The sequence below is a fragment of the Pseudonaja textilis genome, chromosome 5 (assembly GCF_049901715.1).
Source record: "Pseudonaja textilis isolate UNSWEBS1 chromosome 5, rPseTex1.2, whole genome shotgun sequence".
Taxonomy (NCBI): Eukaryota; Metazoa; Chordata; class Lepidosauria; order Squamata; family Elapidae; genus Pseudonaja; species Pseudonaja textilis.
Genome location: NC_141994.1, coordinates 16,723,584 through 16,748,351, shown reverse-complemented (window position 1 = coordinate 16,748,351; position 24,768 = coordinate 16,723,584). Strand labels below are relative to the sequence as shown.

At 41.9% G+C, this 24,768-nt stretch overlaps 1 protein-coding gene across 1 annotated transcript; it reads right to left on the bottom strand.

Moving 5' to 3' along the window:
• Positions 1 to 506: 506 nt before the first annotated feature.
• SAMM50 (SAMM50 sorting and assembly machinery component) lies at positions 507 to 24,244 on the bottom strand. Its single transcript, XM_026702634.2, has 15 exons — positions 24,184 to 24,244; positions 21,465 to 21,566; positions 19,891 to 19,992; positions 18,687 to 18,774; positions 15,511 to 15,617; positions 14,531 to 14,661; positions 12,319 to 12,406; positions 9,295 to 9,423; positions 8,893 to 8,964; positions 7,209 to 7,295; positions 5,828 to 5,898; positions 4,091 to 4,158; positions 2,673 to 2,819; positions 2,360 to 2,501; positions 507 to 689 (listed from the first exon to the last, which is right to left on the bottom strand). The coding sequence occupies exons 1-15, from the start codon at positions 24,202 to 24,204 to the stop codon at positions 644 to 646; spliced, it is 1,401 nt and encodes a 466-aa protein (XP_026558419.1). The 5' UTR covers positions 24,205 to 24,244; the 3' UTR covers positions 507 to 643.
• Positions 24,245 to 24,768: the final 524 nt, after the last annotated feature.

Here is a 24,768-nt window from a genome sequence, read left to right as displayed (position 1 = left end):
CCTGCACAGGAGAATGGAGCTGGAAAGCAGGTTAGTGGGGTGGGGAGGGAATAGGGGATTTTGCAGTAACCTTTCCCCTGGAGTAGGGTGGGAATGGAGATTTTGCAGTATCCTTCCCCTGCCATGCCCAAGACACACCCACAGAATCGGTAGTAAAAAAATTGAATCCCGCCACTGTTCTCCTCCTCCTCATATGCATTTATTCAAAAAGAAAAGACCAACCCAGCACTTGAAACAGCCTGTTGCTGATGCATCTTCTCCTTAGCAAAGTCACCAAGAAGGAGCAACAGTTGGTTGGTCTCTTTGCTTTCATTCTGTTTTCAGAGTGTTTCACTCTGTTGAGTGACTCATTGCCAGACAGCTTTCAGGTTTTCCCCTGGAAGCTGATATTTCAGTGTCCATGACTGGGATGACGAGATCAAAACCTTGGTCTGAAGGCCAGAGAGAAGGTCACTTTATCTCTGACCGAATCATTAAAGATTAAAAAAAAAAAATACTACACAGAATGTTTTTCTGGTTTTTAATTGAAGTTAATCCTTCATACATAATTATACTTCAATAAAAATATATTTGGAGTATCACCCCATGACACTTGAATTCAGATGTTCCTTTTGGACCAACACCGCAAAAAGGCCGACCAATATTACAGGAATCTTATTCCCGCTCCAAACTGAACTCCATCACATATTCTGGGAAAGCAAAGGGGGAAAAAGTGTTAGGTATAATATCCTCTTTCCCCGCCGCTCAATAAATTCAAAAAACTTTATTTCAACCTGGTATTTCTAAATAAATAAAACGAAAATTAAAATAATAAAGTAAAGAATTACTGAAAGATAAAACCATTTTTTGTACTAACCCAAGGGATAGCTCCATGAAACAAACTAATCCCTTCTATATAATAAATACAGGCTTGTTGCAAACTTCCATCAGTAAGCCTGAGAGTTCAGACCAAGGATCAAAAACAGTACTGGCAATGCCAGGAACAATTTCTCATCTCTAACTAATTCACACCAGCATTTTCAGCCTCTATTTGGTTTGCTTGCTGCAACACAAAACAGAGTTGAATATGGTCTTCAGGCTGGATCAAGGTGGATCTAAGTAGATTAGCAAATTTACAATTTCCAATAATAACAAAAAGTTTTTTCTACGACCGCTCAAAACTCCAGGAAAAATAAAAACAAAATCATAGTTCCTAAAGGGTTTAATCTTGAAGTCTTTTTAATACCACTTTGCAACAGGTTTATTTTGTGATTCAGTGTCTATTTCCTAGGACTACTAATTTTCACCTTCCGAACATCCAGCACTAATACAAATAAATGTTTTAAATCTAAGGGCTTGTAGATGCTTCCTATAGATAGGAGACGAATGTGTCTACAGCTACATTTTATCAATCTCTCTAATGGAGAGAGAAGTCCCTTTATTATTGTTTCATGAAAGCAGCTTTGTGCCTGAAAATGGTTTGGAAGGTGCAAAACATGTCAGGTTGTGATCCTGAATGGCTCATTCTTTTACTTTTAAGAATGATGAAATGTTCTTTATAATCACCGAAAAAGAACCAATTCGATATATCTCCAATATAAGCCTGCGGACTCAGTAATCTGAACAGATAATGGTAATGACAGGTTAAATGCTATACTTTCTGCAGGGAGTGAAGGAGCATTTCCCTCTGCTAGAACACATTTTCTGCTCTCAAGGCCCCAATTCTGATTTTAGGTCAAATGAAAAAGAACAACAGCAAACAAAAATCTAACTCCTTTTAGCCCAGGGGTTGGGGTATACAAAACATTTTGAATTAGAAACACGCTCTTTGAAGTCATGAAGTGATTTTTTTTCCCCCGAAAATGTTTGCACCCAGATATTTTCTACTTGAAGTGGAATTACTGTCTTGAAGCATGAAAGGGCTTTGGGTATGAGCTGTAGTATTCTGACCCAGCTTCCCTGCCACACCTATTCCTCTCCGCCCCCTGCCTTTTATCCCCAGAGCTAAGGTGGGGCCTCGCTAGCAGCGGTGGCTCTTCCTTCCCAAGGACCGGCCCATAGATTTCCACTGCTCTCCTCTCCTCTGCCTTCTGCACATCCACGCATCAGCCACTGGACCCAGCTGTTCCTCCTCTTCTTCATCAGCCACCTCCAGACTTGGGGGCTGTTGACTCTCCATCTGAGGGCTGATGGACAGCCCAGGCTCTGCCTCTCTCTCTCTCTCTCTCTCTCTCTGCCAGCTCCACTCCCTCTTCCCCCCTCGGAGATCCCAGGTTGCCCTGATGCTGACCCTGACTCCCAACACCTCCTCCTTCTTCTCAGATTTGGCTGCTGAAGGGGCCACAACATGTAGATATTGAACATAAACAAGCCAACGTACCTATCTCCACTTTGTACTCCCATCGGGACACAATAGTTGAGTTCTAATCGTGCAATGTTGCCAAGCTTCAGGATTATGCCAGCCCCGTAAGACCACCGGATGCAATCAGCCAGTTTTTGAAGGTGAGCCTTCGGTCCTTCACCTGAGAAGTAAAAGGAAGATGGGAAGACTAGCAGCAGACATCGCCACAAACAATGCAGCTTGCAGAGCCTACATAACGCCCCGCATTGCTGCATTTTGCACCACAGAAGCTTCTGAACATTCTTCAAGGCCAGCCCCAGGTACAGCGCATTGCAGTAGTCCAGGCCCTTACCATAATTAAGGTTGCAGAGATTTCCAGCGTTGAGAAAAAAGTGCATTCGAAAGAGGTCTCCAAAACCGCCTTGGCCTGGCCGAAAAGGAAGAGGTGTGTAGAGATGCAAACCCCCGGCCCAGTAAGCTTCTCCTCCAAGGTAATCACCTAAAACCACAGAAAACATTTGCCAAATTACAAACCCAAGAGACGTTTTTCAAAGCAAAGATTCTTCTTCATCCGAAATAAAAATTCCCAGTTATACTCTGCAGGTATTTTTTCTCACAAGAAATGCACTGAACTGTTTCACGCAGTGTCTGATAAATCTTAGCAAACAGCAGCAACACAATGGAGGATATATACTGAATTGCTAGAAAGGAAGCTGGGGAAAAAAAGCAACCGCAGCTGTACTGAGTACTGTTTGTCAGCCAGTTACCAATCTATCTGGTGGTGATGCGGTCTATCCCACATTTTTCTAGCTTACCAAGAAGTAGGTTCTGGTCTACTTTGTCAAATGCCTTACTGAAATCTAAGTATACTATGTCCACAGTGTTTCACCAGTCTTCTAATTTAATCACTTTGTCAAACAATAAGACTGAATATATTGAGATAGAAGTTAAATCTCCCATCTAAAATAAATTACAATATTCTGATATAGACATAACTAGGGTGCGAGTGACTATGTTCAGTGCATTCTATTCCAAGTAATTTCACAACTGAAACACAAACCAAAGCTGTGCAAAAGCCACTTTAATCATGGTGTCCACAGAATAGTATTTAACATGTAATACGTTTTATCAATGGTTAGAGATAAGAGGTAGAAATTAGATGAAGAAAGAGCATTGTTATGTTTAAGTAAAATATGAATGTTGTTCATAATTACAAGTATGCTAATATAGTTAACAGGAACATAAACAAGCGAATATAATTGTAAATATGGCCAGAATTATTTTGTTATATTATTATCATTCCTGTCAGTATATGTGTTATTTTCTCTTTCCTTTTTGTAAAATGGTATGCCTGGACAATACGCTGTATTCAGAATACTTATATATAAATTTTAAAAAAACTTGGAGAAAAAAAAATCACAAATGTCCACTTGCTCTGTAAACAGAGCTCAGGAGGAACCCCAACTGTGATCGTGCTCTTGGGGAGCACAACTTTGTTCAGGGCCAAAGATGGCTCTGTTCTGAAACTACTCAGCCTCTGAAAGAACAGGGATTCCATCTTCTTTGAACTAGAACCTGTTTATCCCTATTAGGGTGGACTCCAGAGTGTGGTTTCCATTCCTTCTGCCAACAAGCCAGGAATGGAGGTTGATAGTTTATACGTAAAACTGCTCAATTGTAATTATACGTAAAACTGCTCAAAACCTTTCAGCAAGGATTGCTTGATCTCTAACGCAACTGCTAAGTGACTGTTTAGAGAGAAAGGCATACCTTCACTTTGAGGTCCAATACTGTACATACTGAATCCACGTACACTTGTGGGTCCACCAAGATAAAACCTAAAGGGCAAGTGGAGGGAAAAAAGAAGAAAAATTCAACGAAACTTATGTCTACATTACAAATGCTAAGCAAATAATTATAACTTGAACATTTTACAGGGTAATCTGCTTTATGTATTGGATGGATACCAGTCTCAGTGATTTTGACACTTTTTACCACTGTACATTTGCAGCCTAGGTAGTGTAAAGTACTGCAATAAATCCAGGACCCTACATTAAAAGTCTTTTTGATTAACAACTGAAACTTAATTAGCATATTAATACTAATAATAATAAAATAGTAATAATGTCTACAAACAACGGTATGACAAAGTAACAATAGTGCATTAGAAATCTGCAAGAAATACCATCTGCCTGTAAACAAGAACTGACGGGACCATAAAATAGAGAAAGTAGTAGAAAATGAAAAGGTTCCCAGCAATTCAGACACAGAAAGAAGAACCCTCCTTTGGAGGACTTATAGGGAGTTTAGGTTCTTTCAATGCGTTCACAAAACAATAAAATGTAAGCATTAAATATTGAAAAAAAAAAGAAAATGAAAAGGTTCTCTGGGACTTTAGAATTCAAGCAGACAGGCACCTGCTAGATTACATTCCAGACAAAACTTCTGTCAATAAGAAAGACAAAAATGTCTGGATAGCGGATGTGGCAGGATCTGGAGACAGCAGAACCCAAGAGAAAAAACTGGAGAAGGCTTTTAAACTGTTGACTGGCAAAAATGTAACAGAAGTTTCATATTCTTCTATACAGTAGAAAAAACTCACATTAAGATGACCATGTTTCTCCGAAAATACAACCTACCCCGAATATAATCCCTAGCCCAGTTTTGACACCTGTGCCTAATATAAGCCCTACACCATCACCCCAAAATAAGCCCTAGTTAAGCCCTGCTCACCATCTGGCTGTACAAGTTGGGGCAAGGCACAGGTGTAGATAACAAGTTAGGGCAGGGTAGGAGGGGAGGTGCCCCCCTCACACCCCACACCCGCTTGCCTTGTTGTGCCAGTGGAGCCATTCAAAGCAGAACGACGTGAGGCTTGTCTCTCGCGCACACAGTGCCACACCACCACACAGCGTCCATCCGCAAGCGGCTTCACCAGCGCAATGAGCCTCAGGCACAAGGTAAGCGGGTGCCGGGGTGCGTTGGGCACCTCCACCTCCAAAATAAGACATCCCCCAAAATAAGCCCCAGTGCTTATTTCGGGGCTCAAAAGAAAATAAGACTGGGTCTTATTTTCAGGGAAACACAGGTACTAGTTATGATCCACTGCTAAACCATTATATGCTCATGATAAAATATTTTTAATTCATTCTAAGTAGTCCTCAAAGTTACAACCATAACGCAGCCCAGAATTTCCATCACAAATCATGACAGTGGTAAGTGGGCGTATCTGATTTTATGGCTGGGCATCATCCATGGTTTCAGTCTCAGCAATTTCTGGATTGAATTCTGGGAGCTGAAGCCCACACATCTGAAATTTGCTGAGGCTGAAGAACACTGATTTAGGTAACGCTGCCTAATGGCAAACTCCTACATTATACTAAATAGGGGAATAGGTTGAGTGGACCTCAACAGGATGAAATATGTCAAGGGAATTTTACAAAATGTGCTGCCTGTAATGAAGGGAGAATAAGTCCAATCCAAAGCATGCTAATCAGCCCTACATACCTGTCTGCAATACTAGATGGTTTGTCTCCGATGGGAACCAACATTCCACCCCAAAGAGAAGCCGAGAGAACCTTCAGAAAAACAGAAATCTCTTAAATGGGAGTTATTTATTACAATAAAATGTGTAAAAAAACAAAACATTTGATCCAACTGACTTTTTTGCGCGCACACACTTTTTTTAATATACGTTTTCATTAGCAGAAAAGCATTTTCAGTTCATTCAAAAGAATGGGACTAAGATGAAACATCTGTGCCTGTACTCTCCAAGATCTCTGCCAGATCCTCCTAGGTCCCTGAAGGTCACTTTAAAAAGTCAGTCAAAACAGAAGCATACACCATTTCCTTGGCTATCTTGTACACAACAACTTTGAATTGGTTTTAAATAGTTCCTTAACCTCATGAAAATAACTAAACTTTATCCCATGCAAACATTTTAATTATCTCCGAGCTTCTACTACAATATTACCAAATACTTCTGAAACTGTTTTAGGTTTCAGAAGAATTTGTTCCATGACAGGGAGTGGCTGTTGTCCAAGAACCTATGATTGAAATCTCTCCTACCTCACATGACATACCCAAAATAGTAACATCTCTACAGTTCCCCCTTTGAAAATGGGTTCCCCCCTTATGCTTGTCTGCATAAGCCAATGTCTTAACTTTAGCAGCTTTAAGATGAATGGACTCCAACTCCCAGAATCAACTCACTTGCTGGCTGATGAATTTTGGGAATTGAAGTCTTAAAGCTGCCACGGTTGAAAAATGCTGCTGTAAAGAAAGAACTAGTTTTACACTGACCTGTTCATTCAGTGCTATACATGTCAGGGTTACGAGTTGACAATACAATTCAATATTTTTTTAAAAAATAAACATTCTAAATATGCTGTGTTATGTCTGTCAACTGCCGCCTCAATGCTTGCTTGTGCTTCTTTGCCATTCAGTGCCAGACTATTCCCTACTATTTTCAGTGCCATGAACTAAGGGGAGGGTTAGGGGAAAGCAAAGGGGGAAATGAAAGTAAGTGCTGTATTTCTTTGAGAAGCTGCTTCAAGATCACACAGCATACCAGCTGCATACCATTCTATGCTTGACCATTACAAAAACATTCTATCTGAATCTGACAGTAGGTGGACAATGGAAGGTAACTAAAGGAGGAAACGGTTTAAGGGATTTTGGCGCACGATTCTCAGTTCTGGCTATATGCTTTACAGCGATACACTTGCCTTCTAATAAAAATATACCTTTCCCAACAAATGGAGTCAAGGATCGCTTCTATTTGGAGGTTTAAGTGGCAGCAGGCCTGACAATGACATTCCAAACGAATGATGAAGGAAGTCATTTCCTGCCAGGAACAATGAGTGAAAGGCCGAAGCGGAGGTCTTACCGAATCCCATAAGAGGCGCTTGTTTAACTGAAGTTCAAAATCCTCCTTCAGAAAGCTCACATCGCCACCAGTATATCCAGCAAGCTCCTGGGGAAAAAAAGGGATTTTTTGGGGGGGGTGGGGGCAGGGGGAATTCAGAGACAATAAACCGAGTGCCTAATAATCTACTGATTTTAAACTAATAAACTTAGTGCTGCTATAAACGAAAATGACGCTATTTCAAAAACTGCTCGACAGTGCACAGTGCCAAGCTACATGATTGATGTGGAAGAGGGAATTCATGCTGCAAACCTTGCAGTGGGGAAAGTATGCAGAGTATGACAGAATCATAGAGCTGAAGGTAATTTAGAGGCTACCTAGTCCAATCCCCTTTCAGTGTAGCATTTCTAACAATCACCCGAGCCTCTCTTTGAGGACTGCCAGTGAAGGAGACCTTGTTCCATCGCGTGGAGCCTATTCCAAAAGCTGACCGTCATATTGTCCGGAAGTGCCTCCTGAATTCTACACTGAACTTCCTTTGCTGGAATTCTAACTTATGGGTTGTGGTCCCATACTGTCTTCCTCAATGTGACAACTCTTCGAGTTATCTGAAGGCTTAATACAGTTCCCTTCAGGTGTCTTTTTTTGAGGGCTAAACATATCCAGATCCTTCAACTATTTCTAGAAGGTTTGATTTCTAGGCCCTTCTTTGAATTCCAGTCTATCAATGTCGTTTTTAGATTGTGATGCCCAAACCTGGACATTGGATAGAGCTTTGGTACTCTCTAAGCTTTCTTGTTTTCTTGCAGATAGGTATCATCTTCAGTACTAATAAGGAGTGGGGTTTGCTGTCAGTTTACATTCTAATGGCTTGCCCTGTCAGTGTTGGTGGAGGAGTTCCATCAACAGGGCAAGCCACTGGAATGAAAACTGACAACAAACCACACCCCTTATTGACACTGATGATGTTACCTAGTTTGAGCAATGAACATCTGCAAGAAAACAAGTAAGCTCAGAGAACACCAAGGATCCCCTCATTACACCCCTGGGCTATAAATATTCTCCTTTCTTGGTACAAGACACAGAACAAAGTTACTTCCCATGATCTAAACCAGGGGTCTTCAAACTTGACAGCTTTAAGACTTGCGGACTTCAACTCCCAGAATTCCTCCTCCAGTCATGTTAGCTCAGGAATTCTGGGAGTTGAAGTCAGCAAGTCTTAAACTTGCCAAGCTTGAAGAGCCTTGATCTAAACCCTTGCTTCTTTTAATGCACCACAAGATAGCATTGGCAATTGCATCACAGTGCTGGCTCATGTTTAAATTGTGGTTGACAAAGTTTCACCATTCCCTTTTTCACAGACTACTGCCAGATCTGTGTAGTGGTAAAACATCAGGCTAGAAACTGGAACTGAGTTCTAGTCCCACCTGAGGTATAATCCATCTTGAGTGACCTTGGGCCAATCACTTTATTTCAGCTTTAGGAAGAGACAATGGCAAACTGCTTTTGAGACCTTGCCAATAATATGGCAGGATTTATCCAGCAATTGCCAGGAATCAACACTGACTTGAAGGGACCAAAAAAAAAACCCCAACCCTGCCATATCCAATCTCCCCATTCGCCATTTGGATTTTCCACCTTTCTTATCCAAATGCATTGTTTTTCTCTATATTACAATGAAACTTAGCAAATGAGGTATTAATACCTGATTTATCTTCAGCAAAGCTCCTCGTTTAGGCAAGATTGAGGAGTTTCGAGAATCAATTACCATGGCATGCTATAAACAAGAAACAAAATATGAAGTTTTGTGAGACAGAATTAAATGCTAACATTGTAGGCTAAGAAAACATTGCTTGGAATCTATTATTTCTTATTTCATTGTTACAGAGCTTCAAAAGGAAAAAGAGAGGTTCTCTGGCAGTTTTAAACTAAATAGCTCCATAATTCTACAGAACCAGTAGATTTGAATCCTTCTTAATGAGCAATGTTCATCTGATTAATCTTTTTTTCAGCACTAAACAGTTTATCTCATTTACCATACTAAACAGCCATCGTTTGGCAAACTGTGTTACTTTAACATTCGCATTCCAATTTTTAAAAACCTTACAGATACAGAAGACTTGAGGGAGTGTCCACTTTCTTCTCGAACAGAAAATGAGGCCGTTCTTGAAAGGCAACCCAGTTCTCTCCAGACTGTCTCCCACTTTAGTGTGTGGTTGGTCTTCCAGATAGGAAACTTTGAAAGAAAAAAAAATAACTTTGGATGAGGAAAAATATATATATATTTTCTCCATCTTCTGTTTATTTCAGAGGTCTCCAAACTTGGCAACTTTTAAATCTTGTGGACTTCAACTCCCAGAATTCCTCCTCCAGTCATGTTAGCCCAGGAATTCTGGGAGTTGAAGTACACAAGTCTTAAACTTGCCAAGTTTGGAGACCTTTGTAATAAACCTTGGATGGATTCACATATATAAAGTGGAATGTATTATCAAAACCCAGCAAAATTATAAAAATTTATACAGAAGAAAAACATTTGCTGGGCATGTTTGCATAATCTACCGTACGGGTAGATTATTTAGTGACTGTTCAAAGTTGTGACAGCATTTAAAAAGCGACTTATGACCATTTTTTCCCCCTTGCAACCTTTGGGGCATCCCCTGGGTCATGTGATCAAAATCTGGATGATTAGCAACTGGCTCCTATCTATGACATCTGCAGTATCCCTGGGGTCATAAGTGTTCATCTTTTGCCACAATGGAGCCCCAACATTTCTGTTGATAAAGCAAGGCATTTGTTAAGTCAGTTTCGTCTCATTTGACGAACTTTCTTGCCAGATTTGTTAAGTGAATCACTGCAGTTGTTAAGTTAGTAATGTGGTTGTTAAGTGAACCTGGTTCCCCCATTGGCTTTGCTTGTCAGAAGATGGCAAAAGATGACCACTTGACTCCGGGACACTGCAACCGTCATGGCTCAGCTGAGATGGACTACTAGATACCGTGAGATCATTCCAGCCTCCTCCTGCCAGAGTTGCTAATATAGCCATAGGATGACTTTGTTTGTGAAAAGCAGGTATCAGTCAAGTCTAGCAGCTCGCCCTGAAATGAGGGGTGAGATGTTGAGATACAAGCCAAACTGTTAACTCATAAAATATTTCTCTGGTCTTTTGCAGTTGCCAGCAGAGAGGGAGGGCGGGGGAGCAGTGCAGCAGCTTGCAAAACCGAAGCTGCATTCCATAAATGTTTTCATAGTTTCTAGGCGACCGAAGTTTCTGCCATGCAAAATTCTAACTGGAGAGTATGGTTGATGACTCTTGGCTATGGATTTGTCCCATTGGAGAATATCAATTATGATACACCCAGGGGGTGGGGGAAAACCAGGGTCAAAGGTGACAATGAATGAAGCGTCTGAGTCAGCTAGCTGTCAGGGCTTGTCATGCCCCTGGTGGAGACTGACTCTGAGGGAGAGGAGGAACAGCCGACAGGGAGTGGATGTGTGGCTCTGGAGGTTGTGGAGGAGGCTGGGGAAGAGCAGAGGCTGGCTGAGCAGTCAGAGGAGGACTCAGGCCCATCCCCTCTCGATCCTAGGGCATGCAGGGAGGAGAGGGTAAGGGAGAGACGTGGTCTACTTGGGAGGGCCTTGATCCTCTTCATGGGCTGCAGCTGTGACAACTGAACAAGAGGACAGACATGCGTACGAGCAAGCGCTGGAAACAAAGCGTGGAAATATCTCTAGTTTATGGTTCCTCTCTGAGTTTGGCGTCCTTCCCAGTGTGTGTTATCTGTGGATGTCCTCCAGCTCTTATCTTGCCTGGTTTGTGTTGCTTCTTTCCTTCTTCTTGTAACTGTTTGTGTGGGAGTTTTTTGTCTTCTGTCAGGAATATTCAGAGACATATCATTCATTATCACCCTTGATCCTGGTTTTCCTTCACCCCCTGGGTATATCGTAATTCATATTCTCCGATGGGACACATCCCTAGCCAAGAGTCAATCATACTCTCCAGTTAGAATTTTGCATGGCAGAAAGTTCAGTCGCCTAGAAACTATCTATGAAAACATTTATGGAATGCAATTTCAGTTTTGCAAGCTGCTCCCCACTCCCTTTCTGCTGGCAACTGTAAAAGACCAGAGAAATATTTTATTGGTTGACACATACCTTGCTAATTTCAAGAAGCTGTGCGGGTACAAAAAATGATCAATGCCAGTTTGTTGCAACACCACAGCAAAAAAAAAAAATGCAATGACACAGGAACAGGAAATGTTGTCTGTCAGCAGTCCGCAAGATTGTTTGTAATCCACTAAGAGCTCAATGACAAGAGCCTGATGTGGGACATGCAGCAGGCAGGACGGTAACCAGAGAAGCACTGATGTTAGGGCTACGTAGTACCAAACTGGAGCTTCAGAGCTCATGGGAACACAGAGATAGCATCTGCCCTCCATTCCTTAAAGAGGCTGCACCTTTCCCCAGGGTGAGAATCTCAGGAAAAGAAGTAGCTGCCTCAAACAGTTGCAGACAGGTGTTTGCTTTGCTAACTCTCAACCAGTTTTCTGAAATCCAGTCAAAAATTAGGATAGGATAGGATAGGAGCTGGGAGGGACGTTAGAAGACTTCTAATCCAGCCCCTTGTTCAAGCAGGACAATTTATACCCGTGTTGGTGAACTTTCTCAGCACCAAGTGCCAAAACGAGAGAGTGTGTGTGCCAGCAACCGGAAGGGCAGAGATGATTTTCTGCTTTCCGGCACGCACATGTGCACTGGCCAGCTGGTCCCCGCATGCACATGCATGCCAACAACCAGAAGACCAGATGGCCAGTGCGCATGCACATGCCGGAAACCGGAAGAGCAGCTGCCCAGTATGCACATCCACACCGGGCAGCTACTCTTCCGGTTTTTGGCACTCCCACGTGTGTGAAGACAAACTGGCCGGCCAGAAGAGCAGCGGGCAGTAGCTCGCGTGCCCAGAGAAATAGCTCTGTGTGCCACTTCTGGCACGCGTGGCATAGGTTCGTCATCACCTATACAATCTGAGACAAGTGACTGTCTAGTCTCTTCTAAATAATCTCCAGCACTGTGCCATCCCAGTTATTCACCATCCTTCACTAACTAGTAAACAAGGTGGCTCTATTTTACCTACATTGACTTCGGTTGATATTCCTCTGTCAGTTTCACGTAAGGAACTCCAAGGAAATTGTCCAGTTATTTTGTACACGTTGAGAGAAATGCTGGAAACAAGCAAGACACCAAAATTAAAAATTTAAAAAAAACCTACAACAAAATTCCAACATAGACTTGAGAAGGACAGAACACTTCTGCTGCATCGGTCTCTATGAAGGATTTGACCCTAAAGAATAAAATGTACCATTGCACCTGAGATTTGTTGTTGTTGTTGTTGTACTTTTAAGGTTCGGGTTAAAAGAAAAAAAAAGCTGATAGATTAAAAAAAGTAGCCAACAATTTAATGCTTAATAATCTTTGGCATCTCGTGAAATATTAATAGCTCAGATATTTGTATTAATTTCAGTTTGTGGTACAACTATTTGAAGACTGTGCCATTGTAATAGAAACCAAGCTTGTGTTAGCAAAATAAATGTTTTTCCATCATGGAAGAAACAGGATGTTTATAAGACAGGATGTAAGTAACAGAACTTGTGGTAAGATTGTGAGAAAGGAAACCCAAAGCACCTGGAAGGTACCAGGAATGGTATCTAGTCATCTAATAGCCTTTACCCCCACAACAGATTCTTCCCCATCTATAATCTGTTTATTACTAAAATCTATGAAAGCGATTAGACAAAACCCAGACTGCAAATAAAGAAAATAAGAAAAGAACTCATTGATAGAATGCAGACTCAAATTATCTTGCCAGATTTTATTATCCTAATGGCATGATATTGATCTTCATGAATAACAAGAAAGAGCAGCTATGTAATCCTACATCCATTTGTTCCTTTCCAAGTTCCCTAATGTCAGAAAATAACATAATTGAAAATAAATTACAATATAATCTCAACATAGGAATTTAAAATATAGGAAATTAGCCTCACAAGACGGATGTGTAATTTTGGAAGAAAAACTCCCTTTGGCCAAAGCTAAATATTTAAGAGAGAATTTTGAGCTTGATTTTCACACAGAGGGGCATGTATGCACAGGATCCACAGTATAACTGGGCACCACTTACCCCTGCCTATACTGGAGAATTAATAGCAATCAGATTGTTTTCCCATTGCCTGGTGCCAATGTGCAAAGAAGCAAGTAGCAGGGAAAATGTGAGATGTCAAATGTTAGAAATATCTGCCTTCCACTCCCCAATCCTCGGAGGCCTACATTTCTCTTCAAAAAAAGAATGGCAGAAAGTCTGCAGAGATTCTCCGTCATCCGGGTCATGGTTGTTCCAAAGGTGCTTTTTGGGGGAGGCAACTGGACTTTGTTTTTTGAGGAGGTTTTGCTTCTCATCCACGAAGCTTCTTCATCCTCAAAAACGTCCTCAAAGGAAAAATAAAAGATAGAAAGTCCAGTTGCCTCCTGAAAAAAGCACCTTTGGGACAAAAGGATGGCAGGTAACAATTTTTATAAAGATTTATAAGTACTTCAATTCTTGTCCATTATTTCCATACCAAAACTCCCTTGAAAACAAAAGCAGAAACAGGTTTATTGGTTCAAAACCATTATTTCCCCCCCCCCAAGGTATCTTTTGGATGTAAATAAAAAAAAAGTTAAAATCTTGCTCAAGACTTCTGCTAAAACATTACATTTACTTAAGAACACTGAAGTTGATTCTTCCCCTCACTGCAGAGTACTGTTTGTGCAATAGTTTAGCATCTTACTAATGCTAAACTAGCATCTTTTTCCTTTCTTATAACTTAGGAGTTCGGGTCCCGAACTCCTTGGCCGTGTACTGACACCGGTCTGTTGCCCACCAGGAACCAGGCTGAGCAAGTGAGTGAAGCCCCATCCGTGCATGTGCGAGATCCAGGCAGTGAACAAAACCAGCCCTTCCCCCATCGTCCACAGAAAAACCGGCCTCCACAGAACTGATCCTTGGCACCCAAAAGGTTTTATAAATAATGAAAATGCAAGGGATGATCTTGCAGCCTGCTCACTAAGCAAATTATTAGGAAAGCTAACTTTTTAATATATGCAAAAAGAAAAAATAGGCTCAGAGTTGGTATATTCTGGGGAGAAAAGTTATCAATGATCACACAATATTTATTCTGAAGAACCTTACAAAAACCTAAAGAGCTGCCCATTTATGTTTACTTGGTTAACAAGCCCTCTTGATTTAATGGGAACTTTAGAGACTCTAAAAAATATATGCCCATAGCATTCACGTACTTTAAAAGTCTTACTTTCTTTCAAAGTGACCAGGCTGTGGTTTGAAGACGGAGAGACCGTATGAAGTTTCCTTGGTGCCATAGGAGAACTGGAACGTCACCTTCTCAGCACGCCCCAAAATATTAGGCAGTTTGAGTCCAAGGACCTGTAAAACATGATAGATAGTAAGCTAGTTTGTGGCTCATACAGACACGCTCTCTACCATTAGCTTCTCTATCAGCTTTTCAAAACTTTCATTCTCCTTACAATCTTAAAAAGCCAATTCTAAACATTAATTGTTCCATATTTTGTTATTATCAACAAGAAAACTATCTATCTTTCTTCCAGACAACAACAAAAAATCACTTCTTGTTCTCTTAATCTAAGGCAGGGGTGTCAAACTCGATTTCATTGAGGGCTGCATCAGGGTTGTGTTTGACCTCGGGGGGCCAAAATGGGCATGGCCAGTTCAATGTAAAACTCATGTTAGGGGTGCTTGTGGCTTGAAAACTCTGCCAATGAAAACAGGATCCTGAGCTATATTTTCAGCTGCGACAGTCTCCCTGCAACCCTCTGCCAGTGAAAATGGAGCTCGCGAGGGCCACCTGCAGCCCACCCGAGCTCCGATTTTCACTGGCAGAGGCACCATGGGCCGGTCCTTTGTGTTTCCAGAGTAGCCCCCTGGGCCAGATCTAAGCACCCCATGGGCTGGATCTGGCCCCCAGGCCTTGAGTTTGACACCCCTGATCTAAGGTAAAAGTGAAGATTTCCCCTGCCCAGGCATGTTCCGCTCTAGGGAGTGGTGCTCCTCTCCATTTCTTACGTTAGTCTAAGGTGGATTAATCCCAAAAGCATAGAACTCGTATTTCTAAGTAATTACAGAATAATCAGGAATAATGGGCAGTGTACAATTGGAAGACTGTTTTCTCAAAATGAAGCCAAATCGTGTATCTATTTAAATGGCTGTCATGTTTCAGAGCCAACACTCGGAAGCAACCAATGATGCAAGACCTACCATGCTTCCTTCGTTGTTGCCAACCATGGTGTTGTAACTTCCAGTTAATCTTCTCAGTTCTGTTACATCAAAGGTGACGTCTAACCCATTTGGAAGAGCATTATCACCTAAACCCACAAACACACACACACACACACATGCATTTATTAGTCAAGGAAACAGTGCTGACCTGCCTGGCCAAAAAGATATGCACAATTTGAACAGTGAAATAAGATTCAGATTGAGTTGCACAGAATTTTTTAATGTAAAAACTGGGCAAACTAACTGTGATTTACTTGTCTCGGTGATACCATAGGCTTGGCACGCATCCTGGGGTAGTGGTTACAGGGCCAGACTGGCACCAAAGAGACATGGGCTGAAGTTACCCTCATTTTCTTTTAGGTTTCAAGTGAGAAAACTAAGAACTTTGGTCCTGTACTGCCCTGTTTCCCCCAAAATAAAACCTACCCTGAAAGTACAACCTACCCTGAAAGTAAGTCCTAGCTTGATTTTTACACGTGCCAATATAAGCCCTACCCACAAAATAAGCCCTAATTAAGATCCCGCCCACCCCAGAGTGGATGGGTAAAAATTAAGCTAGGGTGGGGATGGGGGTGGTGGAGCTGCCCTACTTCCCTTGCCAGCCCATTTCTTCTGCAGCCAGCAAGGCTTTCCTGAAGGCCTCTGTGATGACCCAAGGTGGGATACAAAATAAACACAGTCACAAGAAACAGGTAAAGCCCCTTTTATTCCTTCACTTTGCTTCCAAGCTCCAAATATCCTTGACTGGAGACAAAAACTCCCACACGAGCAGTTACAAGAAGGAGGAAATGCCATTTAAACTAAAAATGTCTATAAATTATAAAGAGTATAAACAACACAAATCAGGCAAGATAAGGGCTTGAAGACGTCCACAGATATCAAAACACACACTGGGAAGGACGCCAAACTCAGAGAGGAACAATAAACTAGAGATATTTCCACGCTTTGGTTCCAGCTTTTGCCAGTACACAGGTCCGTCCTCTTATCCAGTTGTCACAGCTGCAGCCCATGAAGAGGATCAAGGCCCTCTCCTCCCAAGTAGACCATGTCTCTCCCTTATCCTCTCCTCCCTGCATGCCCTAGGATGGAGAGGGGATGGGCCTGGGTCTTCCTCTGACTGCCCAGCCTCCTCCACAATCTCCAGAGCCACACTTCCACTCCCTGTCGGCTGTTCCTCCTGTCCCTCAGAGTCAGTCTCCACCAGGGGCATGACAGCCTCTGTAGCTCATAACAAAGCTCCGGATCGATCCGGAGCACTCTTATCGGCTGCAGAGGCCTTCAGGAAAATCTTGCTGGCCGCAGAAGTTCCCAAAGGCCTCTGACAGCAAAAAGGAGGCCGGGGGCGTACCTCACGCACAAGTAAGGTAAATCAGTGGATGACATTCCCAGAAAATAAGACCCGGTACCTTTTTTGCTGGCAAAAAAATAATAATTATAAGACAGGGTCTTATTTTTGGGAAAGCACAGTAGCTGGGAGCTGAAGGCAGAAAGCCCCAGGGGCCACCCAATTTCCCACTCTTAATCTAAGCAGCCTGATTCCAAGTACGATGCCCACTGGGCTCAAGCTCTGACACAGTTAATTAAAATACTGGTCTCTCCATCTGTTATTGGGTTTCGCTTCCTTAAGAAATGCAGCCAGCCCTCGATTTATGACCACAATTGATCCCAACGTTTATGTTGGTAAGTGAGAATTTTGTTAAGTGAGTTCGGCCCCATTTTACAACTTTTCTTGCCATATTTGTCAAGTGAATTGCTGCAGTTGTTAAGTGAGTTAACCCGGTTGTTAAGTGAATCTGGATTCCCCATTGACTTTGGTTGTCAGAAGGTCGCAAAAGGGAATCATATGACCCCGGGACACTTCAACCGTCGTAAAGAAGAACAGGTTGTCAAGTGTCCAAATGTAAATCACATGATCATGGGGATGCTGCAATGGTCATAAGTGTGAAAAATGGTCATAGGTCACTTTTTCCAGTACTGTTTAAACTTCAAATGGCCACTAAAAGAACTGCTGTAAGGCAAGGACTACCTGTGCTACAGAAATTTCAAAGGAAGTTCTAACACTGATCTTTTTAATGGCTGCTTTTTAATATAACAATTTAAAACTAATTTGCACTAAAGCTAAACCAGACTTCAGAACAAGTAAGAAACACCCAAATACACAACGGCAATTAGCAAGACTATTGGACTGGATAAACCAGGCACGCAAGCAATTTCCAAGCTCCAGGTAAGCCTTGAGACTGGCCCTTCCGTGCTTCCGTAGCGCTCTCCTTCTGCATGCTGATTCCTGCAAATGCAGCATGAAGTCTGCCATTGCTTTGATCCTCAGCAGAGAGATGTGCCAATACCTCCCAAGCCTCCATCTCCACAACAAGAAGAAAAACTGGCGGAAGGGCGGGCTCATCCCTTGATCTGGCTTAGCTGGGATTAAGAGGAATTAGCTGGGCCTTGCTACTGTGTATAAGACGCACTCTTCCTTTTTATTTCACTTGACTTTTGTTTTGGTCCAAGATTGGCACTTTAACAAATTTAATTATAAACAGATAAAGGGGGAAAAACAGCACTATAATCAGGATAGAACTATCTTTATTGTAGGGAAACACAATTCTTTTTCTGGCAATTTAACTGTATGTTGAAAAAGCAAACAACCTGATGTCCTCTGTGATAAACTGACTACAAATCCCAAGATCAAAAACGTTGGATGTGCTACTGATCCACATCTTATAACTGTTTTGTCTTCAATCAACGTTACGAGAATCTTTCCAATCGCCCCATGCAAGGAGCAAGACAACAACCCATCGCTTCAAATGATTTGAATTTGATCTGGTTTGATTTCAACTGACGAGAAGGAAGCCAAAGGTGCTTTTTCAAGAGGCAACTGGACTTTGTGGTTTTTCTTGGAAGGCATTTTGCTTCTCATCCAAGAAGCGTCTTCAGCTAATCAAGGAGAGAAGCAGCCTGGAAATAAGGAGAAATGTCCTAACAGTGAGAACAATTAACCAGTGAAAAGGCTTGCCTTCAGAAATATCACTGGAGGGTTTTAAGAAAAGTCTGGGCAGCCATTTCTCTGAAATGTTATAGTGTCTCCTGCTTGAGCAGCGGGTTGGACTAGATGACCTACAAGGTCCCTTCCAACTCTGTTATTCTGTTATTATTACCTTGACATGTATCAATCAGTACATCAACTTGTCTGAATATTCCGAGGCGGAGGAGCTTTTCACGAGCTTCATGTGATTTCCTCATCACCTTCAAAATGTAAAAGTCATGTCAAAACATAACCAAATTATTACAAATATTTCCAATACCGATGTGTTAAATCAACACCCATTTATTTGGTGCCAATTAATACAACTAACTCAATTAGAATTCTTTATTGGCCAAGTGTGATTGGACACACGGGGAAATTGGCTTGGTGCATAGGCTCTCAGTGTACATAAAAGAAAAGATGCATTCATCAAGAGTCATAAGGTACAACACTTAATGAAAGTCATAGGGTACAATAAGCAATCAAGTCATACTAGGAAACAGTCAGTATAAATCATAAGGATACAAGTGACAAAGTTAAGTCATACAGTCACAAGTGGGAAGGGATGGGTGATAAGGAGTGATGAGAAGATTAATAGTAATAGTAGTGCAGACTTTGTAAATAGTTGGACATGATGAGCTCTCCATGTTCATAAAAAAATTTGGATTTTCTGAGTACTGTACTTGAATTTTTACAAAAATAGATTTTAATTTTTTTGGATTACATACTATGTACTTATCCTTCCATTAAAAAAAGATAACCAACTTCCCAGAGATCACTTTACTGTCTTGAAAATCAATTCCTTTTCTCAGGTATGTGCACAGGTACATATTTGACTAATTTACTGATCCAGATTTCAAGATCAGATGTAGAATTGAAGGAGTATGGAAAGATCATGGCAACATGGAAAAGCTACACAAAGAAACTGACATTAACAACTATGGAATGTTTCATATAATTTAATGAAAATATGCAACACTGAAGCTTAAAATGCCTGTGGCAGCTCATTTCATATTCAAATCAGAGAGCTGAGTTTGAGATAATTCATACTGAAACTCCCTACATCCCACAATGTTACAAATAACCCCTGAAATTTGTAAATCTGTGTCCGTTAGATTCTTTAAAAAAATCAGTTATCTTTCCACAATCCCAGATTGATATAGTTCAAAAGCTACTTCCAAAATACTAAAAACTTTTTAGTAAAATTTTGCAAGATTATTTGGGCACATAAGTTGAGCAATTATATTTTTAAATTTCTATGGAATTAAATAAAAATGTTAATATAACATAGTTGTTGAGATTTTTGGAAAGTGTGTTAAAGAATTTTTAGTACTCACATCAATCAGATTTTTAGCTTTGAAAACTTCACCAATTTCATACATAATAATATCATCTTTAGTTCTTCCAAGTCCCTCAAAGTGTATATGCTGAACAACAACCTAAAAAGCAAAGTAATAAGTATTAAATTATGGGCAGATATTAGAAATTATTGCATTAATAGATATAATGATTCCATCAGCATGAAGATTTTGTCACAAATTTTGTGAAAAGATACATTCAATATTAAGGAGATCCTCTACCATCTAAAAGTTGGCATTATCTAGACTAAACAATTTCGGTGAGAAGATCAATATTTTTAATTGCTCCAAGGTCTTCAAAACTAAAGCCCAGGATTTTATTGTGATTAGATCAAGCCAAATGCTTCCCCTATCCAAACCCATTAAATACATCATCTTAGTTTTTCTGGTATGTTTCCCCAAAGAGGTAATTGTATCCTTCTGCTTAAGGTTTTTACTTTTTTAAAAAATTACTTAACTACATTAGCCCACCTGAATTTATGCAAGGTGTCACATAAAAAGACACGTTTATTTCTAAATGTGTCAGGCACAGTCGTTTCAAAGATGTATCATTTGTAACAGTAATCATTTTTATTGCATACAATGCTCTATATCAGTGGTCTCTAACCTTTTTGGTACCAGGGACCAATTTGATGGAAGACCATTTTTCCACAAACTGGGTGAAGGGAGGAGGAGTTCGCAACCTAGATCCCTCACATGTTTACAGCAGCATTCACACTCCTATGAGAATCTAACGCCTGATGAGCTGAGATGGAGCTGAGGTGGTGACACTAACTCTGGGGAGCGGCTGCAAATACAAATCACTTACTTGCTGTTCACCTCCAGCTGTGTAGCTGTCATGCCCCTGTTGGAATCTGATTCCGAGGGGGAGGTCGAACAGATGACAAGGAGTGGGAGTGTGGCTCCGGGGGCTGTGGAGGAAACTGGGGAAGGGAATAGTCTGGCTGGGCATTCAGAGGAAGACCCAGGGCCACCCCCTCTTCATCCTACGGCAGGCAGGGAGGAACGGAGAAGGGAGCAACAAGGGTTACAGGGGAGAAAAAGGGCCTGATTCGCTTCATTAGCTGCAGCTGGGAAAACAGGATTTTAAAAAAATGTTTGCGCACAGCACCTTGCTGGAAGCAAAGCGTGCATTATCTTTGTTTGTCACGTCTTATCCGGGTTCTGGCGTCCTCCCAACTTGAGTTTCGTTATCTTTTGAAGTCTGCAATTCCTTATCCTGCCCTGCCTCGTTAATTGCTGCCGTGTGGTTTGTGTTGGTTTTTATTTATAATTTATATGTACTTTGAGTTTGGACTGAATTTCTTCTCTTTAAAAACTGTTCTTGGGAGAGTTTTTTCTCCAGCCGATGATAACTAGACACTGGGGGCCAAGTTGGAGGAATTAAAGGGACTTTACCTACTTCTGTGACTTGGTTGCTTTTGTGCCACGCCCCAGGTCATCACAGCAGTCCAGTTTTTAACAGAACACAAACTGGGATTGGTCTGTGGATCAGGTTTTGGGGGTCCCTGATCTACATAACTAAGGGGAAGACAGGAAACCCTTATACTTACATCTTTATTTTCAAGAATTTCTTGTTTAGTTTCTGGTTCAACTTCCACAAGCTCTGCTTCTTCACGAAAATCAGGACCACTCATGGGAAGAGGCTCCAAACTCTGAAAATGAAGATTCAGTAGTTTACAATCAATCAAATAAACTACTAGATTACTGATCTGTTTCTTTTTCCAAAAGGAAGTGTATGTATTAAGTAGGTACCATCACTGTCCCTTTACACTGGAGACGCAAGTACATGGGATAATGTTGTGTTCATGCAGTACAGCTGTGCATTACTATTTCACTGCAAATATTAGCAGTTGGAGTATCTACAGATGAGCCCTGGGTTACACCATGAAAAAAAATAAATCGGCGCTTGGGACACCAAAGTTTCTTCCCCAAGCTGTCCTCTCCTTACTTCCTTCACTGCCACACTCAACTTTAGTTTTCAGCATTTACTGAGCCTTAACATCTTGGCTTTTCAATTGTGACCATTTTACGATGTACGGACTTCCAACTTCCAGAATATCTCAGCCAGCACGGAGGAGGAGTATTTGTTCATCCAGTCAGGGTAAACCTAATGGGCCCACCAAAATCCACAGTGAGTAACCCATGCACTGTCTGATACAGGTAGTTCCTGTCCTGACAGTCGACAATTGGGCCCAAAATTTCTGTTGTCAAGAGAGACATTTGTTAAAAGAGTTTTGCCCCATTTTAAGTCCTCCCTTGCCACATCTGTTAAGTGAATCACGGCAGTTGGTAAGTTCTTAACCTGGTTGTTAAGTTAATCTGGCTTCCCCATTAACTTTGCTTGTCAGAAGGTTGCAACATGTGATCACGTGACCGTGGGACATAGCAACGGTCGTAATTATGAGTCAATTGCCAAGCCTCTGAATTTTGATCACATGAACATGGAGATACTTCAAAGGTCGTAACTATGAAAAACGGCCATAAGTTCACATAAGTTTTTCAGTGCCGTTGTTATTTTGAGCAGTCACTAAATGAACTGTTGTAAGCCGAGGACTACCTGCACTGGATAGTCTGATACTGGGTGCCAATCTCTTGAAAGCTCCTCTTAGTGGGAGCAGCCAAAAATAAAACCTTTTTTCCTTTTTAAAATCTTTATTAATCATATTTTCACAATTAAAAACATATTGACTGTTTGACATATTGACTGTTTCCTAGTATGATTTGATTGCTTATTGTACTCTATGACTATCATTAAGTGTTGTACCTGATGATTCTTGACTCTTGACGAATATATCTTGTCTTTTATGTATACTGAGAGCATTTGCACCAAGACAAATTCCTTGTGTCCAATCACACTTGGCCAATAAAGAATTCAACTCAACTCAACTCAACTCAACTCTACTCTACTCAATTCTATTCCTGTTCCTTTTCCTTTTCCAATTCCTATTCTATTCTAATTCTATATTTCCACTCATTATAGCAGTGTTCATTCACACTGACATATTCCTAAATATATAGGTTATTACTGAGTATTTAAGGCATATATTCATATATTTACATATTTACGTAGTTATACACAGCATTATTTCATCTTACCATAACTCCTACCTTTCTTTCATCTATCTACTTCTAACCAGTTATACCACAGGTTCCAGATCTCATGGTACTCTGTTTCTTCTCTCTCTTTCATTTCCATCGATAGCCTGTCGGTCTCTGCACATTCTAAAACCTTTTTTATTATCATGGTGTCAGAAGGAATATTATCACATTTCCAATTCTGGGCATTGGCCACCTTTTTTTTCTATACCTGGACAGCATCAATACATGGGGGCAGCACACATATGTGTACACACACACGCGTGCACGCACACACTTGAGCACTGGCTAAAAATGAGAGCCAGTCTGAAGAGTGAAGGTGGGTTAGAAACCAGGAAACTAAAGTTTTCTGGGGCCGGTCCTGCCTCTCCGTCCAGTCCAACACACAGGGTCGTTGTTGCAGGAGAAAACGAGGGCAGGGAGGACGAGGCATTGCCCAAATTACAGGTGGTCCTCAATTTACGTCCACACTTGAGCCCTTCGTTTATGTGGTTAAGCAAGACATTTGTTAAGTGATCTTTGTCCCATTTTACGACCTTCCTTGCCATGGGTGTTAAGTGAATCACGGCAGTTGATAAGTTAGTAGCCCGGTTGTTAAATGAATATGGCATCTTCCCCCCACCAACCCCATTGACTTCACTTGTTGGAAGGTCGCAAAAGGGGATCCGGTGACCCCGGGACACCGCAATGCGGTCATAAGTCCAAATCAGTCACCAAGCTTGAAGTTTGATCACAGGACGCTGCAAAAGGATGAAAACCGGTCCTAAGTCACATTTTTTTTCCAGTGCCACTGTGAACGGTCACTAAACGAACCGCTGCAAGACGAGGACTACCTGCGCGGTGGAAAAATAATAATGCATGCTATCAATGAACCCAACTGACATTTTTTTTGGGGGGGGGGGTTTCCACTTTATTTAAAACGGGAAAGGATTAGACGGCAACCCCTTTCTCTCCCCCATCACATGGGAGGAGGGCGCTCTTCCAGGCAACCGAGACCCTCCCTCCTTTTGCTGGGACACCCGAGGTCAGACCGCTCGGGGGAGGCGCCCAGGTGGTTAGAAGCCTCCCACCGTCCCCGGAGAGGGCACTCTGCACACGCCCAGGAGACCACCGTCGCCCCGTGCCCCCCCACTCCTTCCTCCCCCCTCCAAGGTCAGCCGGGCGAGCTCCTACCCGCGCGTGAACCGTCCCCATGGCCTCCGCCTCGGCCTCGAAAGCGCGCCGCTTCGCCTCCCGCGCATGCGCAGCGGCCCACCGCCTCTTCTCCTCCTCTTCCGGAAGCTCCGAGGCGAAGGTCGCTTCTTGATTGGGCCTCAGATGAAAAAGGGGCGGGAAAGGATCGCTTCCCCACCCCGCAACCCCCGCCAGCGTGAGTCTTTAGAGATAGAAAGTATAGCGAGACCCCCGTGCTAACACTTCCGGCAGTTCTTTTCCAGCTGTTTCTCTCCTTAGGGCAAAGCTACGAGAGGCCCGAGCGGCCACTGGAGGGCAACAAAGTCACGCTGGAAACAAACCCTCCACTGCCCCCTGGCTGAAGGTGGTAGGGAGGTTTGCCCCATTTTACGACCTTCCTTGACGCAGCTGTTAAGTGAATCACTGCAGTTGATAGGTCAGTAACTTGGTTGTTAAGTGACTCTGGCTTCCCCACTGAGTTTGCTTGTCCGAAGGTCGATTACATCCCCTTGGGATACTGCCACCCGCATAAATGTGAACCAATTGCCAAGCGGCTGAATTTTGATCAGGTGACCATGCAAGGGT